This window comes from Selaginella moellendorffii, unplaced genomic scaffold (assembly GCF_000143415.4).
Source record: "Selaginella moellendorffii unplaced genomic scaffold, v1.0 SELMOscaffold_6, whole genome shotgun sequence".
In the NCBI taxonomy this organism is placed as follows: domain Eukaryota; kingdom Viridiplantae; phylum Streptophyta; class Lycopodiopsida; order Selaginellales; family Selaginellaceae; genus Selaginella; species Selaginella moellendorffii.
This window is the reverse complement of record NW_003314267.1, coordinates 3,846,175-3,853,391: the sequence shown is the minus strand read 5'-3', so window position 1 is coordinate 3,853,391 and position 7,217 is coordinate 3,846,175. Positions and strand designations below refer to the sequence as shown.

The 7,217-nt window shown below is 47.2% G+C and overlaps 1 protein-coding gene across 2 annotated transcripts; it reads left to right on the top strand.

Moving 5' to 3' along the window:
- The first annotated feature begins 2,491 nt into the window (after positions 1-2,491).
- Positions 2,492-6,345, top strand: LOC9635295. Of its 2 annotated transcripts, XR_002991905.1 has the most exons (6): positions 2,492-4,136; positions 4,197-4,855; positions 4,913-5,061; positions 5,128-5,355; positions 5,412-5,479; positions 5,535-6,345. XR_002991905.1 is itself a non-coding variant. In XM_024670681.1 (3 exons), the coding sequence occupies exon 3, from the start codon at positions 5,744-5,746 to the stop codon at positions 6,065-6,067; it is 324 nt and encodes a 107-aa protein (XP_024526449.1). In that variant the 5' UTR covers positions 5,085-5,355; positions 5,412-5,479; positions 5,535-5,743; the 3' UTR covers positions 6,068-6,345. The 2 variants fall into 2 exon arrangements, 1 of the variants encoding a protein (XP_024526449.1); XM_024670681.1 differs by lacking the exons at positions 2,492-4,136; positions 4,197-4,855; positions 4,913-5,061 and having other exon boundaries at positions 5,085-5,355.
- The last annotated feature ends 872 nt before the right edge of the window (positions 6,346-7,217 follow it).

Here is a 7,217-nt window from a genome sequence, read left to right as displayed (position 1 = left end):
AACACGTTAAAAAACGCCGTTCTAAACTCCCAACGCATTTGCACTATTTGTGAAAAGAGACAAAGGTTTCTTTAGGGTTTCTTCAGGGTTCTTGTGGTCATGACAGGAATTGGAGGATGCCGTGAATGCTTGAGCTGAAAGCATGTGATACGAGCAGAGCGGCAGTAGACATGTAAGTATTGTCATGAGATTCACACTGGGGGAGCGGACCGAGTGCGAGCACATCTCACTAGAGTTCGGGCAAGAGGTGTGAAAACGTGCAAGGCAATGAGGGAGATCCCTTATGAGGTTCTTAAAAAAGCTCGCAGCAGTTTTTCTGATTCCGAGTTAGCAGACCCAGCAGATGCCGATGATCATCTGCTGCAGCAAGCCGCACAGGGTTCAAGAGCAGAATTTATAGTGGCAAGCACGGAGAACTTAATATCAGATTAAAGTGTATTTAGTAAATATTAGTGTTTTCTTAATCATTTTAGGCTTTAACATGTAAACGTTGGATTGTCCTGAAAAAAACGTTTTAAACGGCGTTTAAACATTGACACGTTGGAACGTTTGCACGTCTAGCTGCAACTATGAGGCTTATGCTACAAGAACTTGGACAGGAGCAAAAGGATGCCACTCCACTTTTTACAGACAACAGAAGCTGCATTGCCATCTCAAAAAAATCCAGTGTTTCATGGGCAGACAAAGCATATAGAGATCCAATATCATTTTGTTCGTGGCCAAGTCGAGAAAAGACAAGTGACCCTGGCGTATATTCCAACAAGGCAGCAAACAGCAGACATCTTTATGAAGGCATTGGGTGAGGCACAGTTTTTTCACCTCAGGAGAAAACTGGGAGTACATGAAGCAGATCAAGGAGGGCATGTGGAAGGTAGCAGTTGGTGATTTGCTCAGGTCCTCAGGAATCACGCACCAATCAGTCAGGAATAGTCTGTATATAAAGTGTGATTGACGTGTGAATGGCAACTTATTTTCTCTTCAAGTTGGCAAGCTAGCTGTGGAGTTTGAGGTTTCCCCCCATTGCGTCTTTGCTTTCCTAAAGCTGCCCTGGAATAAGAAGCTCAAAAGATGAAAACATGCCCGCAAGCAGCTCAATCGCGGTTAAGGCTGAGAAGGTGAATCCCGGTCCTCGAACACGTTCGTATTGCCTGGGACGATTATCTTAGGAGGATTTTGCTGTGCTCCAGAAGGTGAAGGAGGAGCAATCATCCCCAATCCTCAAAGAAGCAGTTGCAATCCATCCAATTCTGAACATACATCACACAGACACATTGCATCGATTGAAACACAACTTCTCATTTATTTAATAAACATGGGCAGCATTTCATTCTGAACATTTTATAATGAAGCTGAGAATGGAAGCCCCGTCCTCACATGTTTCTTGGGGATGTACCTCCACAATCTGGTGGATTCCCAAATCTTATAACCTTCAAACTTCTTCTAATGTCTGGCATTGACCACAATTACAATATGTATCAATTTGTTCATCACAATCTGATACAACATGCGCAGTGATGGTCACACTCCCAGTATCCAATGCAATCACAACTGTGATGAATGGGATCACATATACGCTAACCTTGAGCACTCCAGCCATATTAATTGCTTGCCAGTGATCCAAAGTTTTGGTCTTATATAGCTCAACTTAAAGCTTCCTGCATGCAACTCGTGGGATGATTGTTAATGGGTGGTATTTGTGCACGATGTTTTTGAGTATAAGTGAAGCAGCTTGTCTTCCTCTACATTCCATTTATTCTTGCACCGATTTTTAGGAGTTGTGAACAGTTTAGCGTAATTACAAGAATATAATCCTCAGAAATTATTTCGACATGTGTATATACCTTGCTTTGGCGGGACTTGTGAAAGAAACAAGAAGAGCTAGGCAACGTCCTGGTCCCTAGAGAAGAGAACTCCAAGTGCAAGAGCTCCAGAGCCTTGGATTATCGTCAGTGAATCGTCGAGATTGACGAATATGCCCATCGCTTTGCTAGCGCATTTCTAACAAAAATGCTTAAACCCTAGCGTTTTTCTAGGGCTTAACAGCCCTAGTCTTTCTATGGGAAGTATGAAGTTTTCAAAGGAATGGGGACACTGACGTGGACAACGATCACATCAGGCTATGATGTTCTCTCCCGCCTCGCGAGGCGCTCGGGCATGGCGCGGATTCGCCAGCGGCTGCGCTGGGATCTGGCCTCCACAAGCGCCGCCGATGCCGACGCCTTCTCCTGCCTCCAAGCATTTCAGGTATGGATTTTCGAGGCTCTCTCGAGAAATGTAGGCGATGGCCGTGTGCTTTCGTCGTAGGATGGCTCCCATTTTGAAGAGTGGAGGCAAGAAATCCAGCGCCGACGGCTGTGACCCTGTCTTTGTGTGCGATTTTCCTCATCAGCTTAGAGCTGCTGTTAGGGAGGCAGCTCCTTCACATCGCTCAGGCAAGTCGATCGATCAGTGCTTTCTAAGAAAAGACCGATTTCTGTTTTCCTTTTCAGAGGGAATGGATGGCGGAAGTGGTCTCTCTTGGATGCTCCACAGGACCAAGATCTTCCTGTGAAGCCATTTGCGCAACCAGGCGTCGTCAGAGTGTAAGATTCTCAACGTCCCACCACAGCTTTGCACGGAAGGCGATGGTCAGAGTATTGATTCCAGACATGGAAGTAGCTGGCTCGTCCGGATTGTGAATCGTGGGAAGGAGTCTAGTCTCGTGAAAGGTCGCGTTTCAGCTAGCCTCGTTCTATGCAGTCAGAAGAGCTTGACGGTGGTTTACTGGCCGGATATTTTCAGGGACACAGAAATCTTGCCTGTGGTGGCTATGCCGGATGACAAGCTTCTTCAGATAGATGACAGATATGGTGGAGCTCCCGGACGGAGGTCTGCTTCGTCGTCGTATGGTCCTCGAGCAGATACAGCCGGTGAAGTCACTCATCGCCACAGGACTTAGAAACCTGGAATGCGTAGCCATCGCCAGCTGCTTGGGGAACTTATGGAGGTTCGACTGCTCCGTGTCTGGGATTTCCTGGCGGTCTGTAAATGCTGAGGTTCGTGGGGAGAGCGACAACTTTGGGCCTTTCGATTTCAACAACAGTGGCATAGTCCGTTCCCTCGTGTGGTGGTCACGGGAGGAGCTTTTACTGCTGACTCCCAGGGGGATCGAGTGCTGGGACGTGCAGTTAGTGAAAGGTGGTCAGCTCTCAAAGGCCTGGGCTTACGATATCTCCGAAGACGCGGAGGTTTTAAAGGATCTAACGAGTCAGAAACAAGTGTGGCTTCTCGATTTGCAAGTTACTGCGGAGAAGAACCTGACGGTGCTAGCGGCATCTTTATCCAAGGATCGAGTCACGAGCTCCAGTTACATGCAGTACTTCATGCTCACTTTAGCTCCAGCACGAGTTATCTTACCGAAGGCTCGAGTAGAGGTGGAGGAGTTCTGTATTCGATGCAGCTCCGAGTTGGTGGAAAGCCTGCCGGTTCAGCCATGGTTCTTGCAGGTGATGGCACCGCAACGATCTCTCATTACTTACACGGCGTTGGTCGGCTATACCAGTTCGATCTTGCATGGGATGCCGGCAGAGTTTTAGACGCTTCTGTGGTACCTTCGGTGGATGACAGCGACGAAGGCGCTTAGCTTGTTTTGACCGAGAAAGCAGGAGTGTGGGGGATTCCTGAAAGAGCTGTGCTGCTTGGTGCTGTTGAGCCACCGGAAAGGAGCCTCTCGCGGAAAGGCAGTGCTAAAGACGAGTCCGTCAAGGAGCAGAGGCGACGATTAGCAGTCGAAAGCACGGATGGTGTGGGAAAAGTCCTGACAAGGAATTCCACTCAACGTCTTCTCCAAGATGAAGAAGCAGAGGCAACAGTCGGTCAGCAATTTCAACATTATCTGACTACTCGGCAAGTGATCGCGGTCTTTGAGAAGCTACAGAAGACCGGAGCATTCGATGACGAAGGCGAAATGAATATTTTCGCTCGCTTCAGCAAGTCAATTGTCGATACAATAGCCAAGCATTGGGCTTCGGGTGGAGCTGGAGGTGCAGCCACGATGGCCATTACTTCGCAACTTACTGAGAAATAAAAGCGCCATCAACAGTATCTGAATTTTCTCGCAGCTTCTAAATGTCATGAGGTCCTTCGGCACCAACGAAGTAAGTCCGTGTATTAAGTTTCTCTCTCCGTTTTTGGCTGCTGAACAACGTCTTGACCAGGGAGTAGTCTGCACACGATCCTGGAGCATGGTGAGAAACTTGCTGCGTTGCTAAAGATCAAGGACACGTACAACTCTCGAGCTCCTGGCCAGAGCCGTGGTGAAGCAGAAGAAGCTGAGATTACTGGAGCTCTCTGGGATACAATTCAGCTAGTCGGAGAGAAAGCTCGCAGGAAGAATGTGAAGGAAAAGATGGAGGTGTTTCTTACGCGGGGATCAGACATAGAAGAGCTTTTCGGTTGCATCAATGAACACAGTCAAGCTATAATCGGGCAGGAGATGTCACTGAAGTCACAAACCGAACGCTTATGCGAGGTTGCCGACGCCTGCTCCTCTGCTGTTAGAGCTGGCATTCAGTACAGAGATACACAACAGACATGGTATCCGTCGCCAGAGGGCTTGACGCCCTGGTAAACAGTGCGTTCCCGATTATGGCGACTGGCGACTCATCTTATGGACGTCCAGTCAAAGGAAAAGGTGATGGTATCTCTTGCTGATATAGCCGATGTTCTTCTCGAAGGCTATGCCGGTGCTATTTTGGCCAAGATAGAGCGCGACGAGGAGTACCGAGGCTTGCAACTCGAGTACTGGAGCAGACGTCATAGCCTTCTACTGACTCTTTAACAGCATGAAAGAGAAGCAGCCGAACTGGCTTCTCAGGTAAAGATCAGTTGTGTGACATACATGGCTCTAACTAACGTCGTATTTGGTGTGTAGCACGCTGAAAGCGCCGACGCGGGGGAGCAGAAACGGCTGGAAGTGCTGCGAGATCGGTATTCGTCGCTTTTGGCCGTCATGCAGGCTATCAGACACTTTGGGAAATATGCATCGATCTCAATGACATGGATTGCCTGCCCAAACTTATGGTGAGTGCCTGCTTTTACTGTTCACATCACCTGACGTACGAGCTGCTATAACTGTGTTGGGAGAAGAGTTTGCAGAAGACCTTGCGTCCTTTCTTCGGGACAAGAAATCTCTTTCCTGGCTCCATGATTTCTTCCTCAAGAGATTCACTGCTGCGTCAGATACCATCCATCACTTGGCTCTCTCGAGCAGCGACTTGAATATCCCGATCATTCAGGACGAAAAACCGACGTCCGGTTTTACTCTATCTGCCCGACGAAAGCTTTTATATCTGGCAGAACTGTCGGCACTTGCAGGTATGTAGCACTGTCACAAGCTTTCCGAACGTGATTATGTGTGTCCGTACTTTCAGGCTGGAAGCGTGGAGCTGTTGACAAGTCGATTCAGATCGAAGCAGATCTTGGAATTTTCGCTGTTCAGGTCTGTCTACAACCAACTTGTTTACGTTTCCTTGAATTCTTTTCCACTGGGACAGGAAGCTGCTGCTGAGTTGGGGATTGCAACTTCTACCGAAGTTCTGTCACCGCTGCAGCTCGTCGAAGCGTGCCTGAACAGTGGCCACAAGGAACTGGTTCTACGTTCTCTGGAGGTTTTCGCGCTGTCGGGAATTTTTTCAGAAGAGGGAACAAGAGCCTTTTGGAGGCCGCATGGCTGAAGCTTGCTGATCAAGACGACTGGCTGAAAATGAGGCAGCTCTCGGACGAGGAATGCTGGAATGACCAACAGCAGTACGAAGCTCTCAAGGCAACTGCCCTCTACGCAACGTCAAAGTACTGTTACGGGGGCTCGGCGTTTGTAATTGGCACACCGTTCGAGGAGACTCTACCACTTTTTCGAGAGATCGACGCCAGCAGTCGAAGGGCCGAGCCAGACAGTGCAAGCTCGGTGAATGAGGTGCTGGCGGAGCACGAGGACTTTCCGGAAGCAGGGGAAGCCATGGTGATGGCGCTGAGGATGGGGAAAGGACTGGAGCTTGTAGCTGAGGAGGACAACAGCATGGAAATGTGATAACGTCCTCGGGGAACTTGCCACCGGTCATCTTTGAGACAACTTTGAAGCGAACTTTCCTCGATAAACAACAAGCGTCGACGAATTTTCCTGCTCACCAGCTCTCACCTAGGATCACCGCAGGCCCAGGCCAGAAAATCCATGCGTCGTCGGCCCAAACCTCTCTGTCTCTCATCTTTGTATTGACACCATGAGATTCCATGGCTGGATAATACCCTCCTGCTTATGAATAGACAATCTTGTGATGAGCAGTGCAGAGATTATCATTATCATGGCCAGGATTTTGCTTGTTGCACGACAAGTTCCCATTCCCAAGCCTCCTTCAGGCAAGCAGTCGCAATCCATCCAACCTATACAATGGAAGATCTGGAAGATGAAGTGGTAATGGATAAATTTCTCTATGGCTAAGTCCAGATGTTGAAGCTTTGCCTCTCATTTATTTAATAACATCATACAGCATCTCGTGCCTATCCACCAATTTCTCACAACATTGTCAACAGCGTGAGTCTATAGAAGCTCAGAATGGGACCACATGTTTCATTGTCTTGAGTTATAAATGAGTTGACAAGCTGGTGGTGTGGATTTTCATCATAGTCAATCTTGTAACCTTACTGCTATAGTCCCAGGAATGATCACAAGTAGTGTAGGTATCAATTGTTATGACACAACCTGGTGCAGCATGTAGTAGGATGGTACAATTTTGCAATTATAACTTACCTTTAGTAATGAACTTGTTATTGTAGGACATATCAACAAAACAAAATTATGCTTTGTGAGTGCATAGAATATGGAAAGGGAATATAAAAAATGTGTATATCAATTAACCCAAAAACTTTAGTTTATATACAAGAGCGAGTGGTCCAAATTGAAATTAATCTGATGGTTACTAAAATCCCACTATGCTAATATTAGTATACAGCATTATAATCATACACTTAGACCTTATATCATCCACTCCTCTCAGAATAATAAAAGACTATTAAGATTCTCTCATAAATGGGCTGGGATCTGGAGGAACATTAGGAAGAAGCATCGATGGATTTGTAGATGGTATTAGTTATTCTTGATCCCTTTGTACGAAATATTTTAACTGCTACACATGCATAATTTCTAGAGGATCTGTTTTCTAGACGTCTTGCCGAACCTTATA

Bases quoted from the DNA above. Each gene is read 5' to 3' on its own strand.
- LOC9635295 (XM_024670681.1), top strand. From the start codon at position 5,744: ATGAGGCAGCTCTCGGACGAGGAATGCTGGAATGACCAACAGCAGTAC.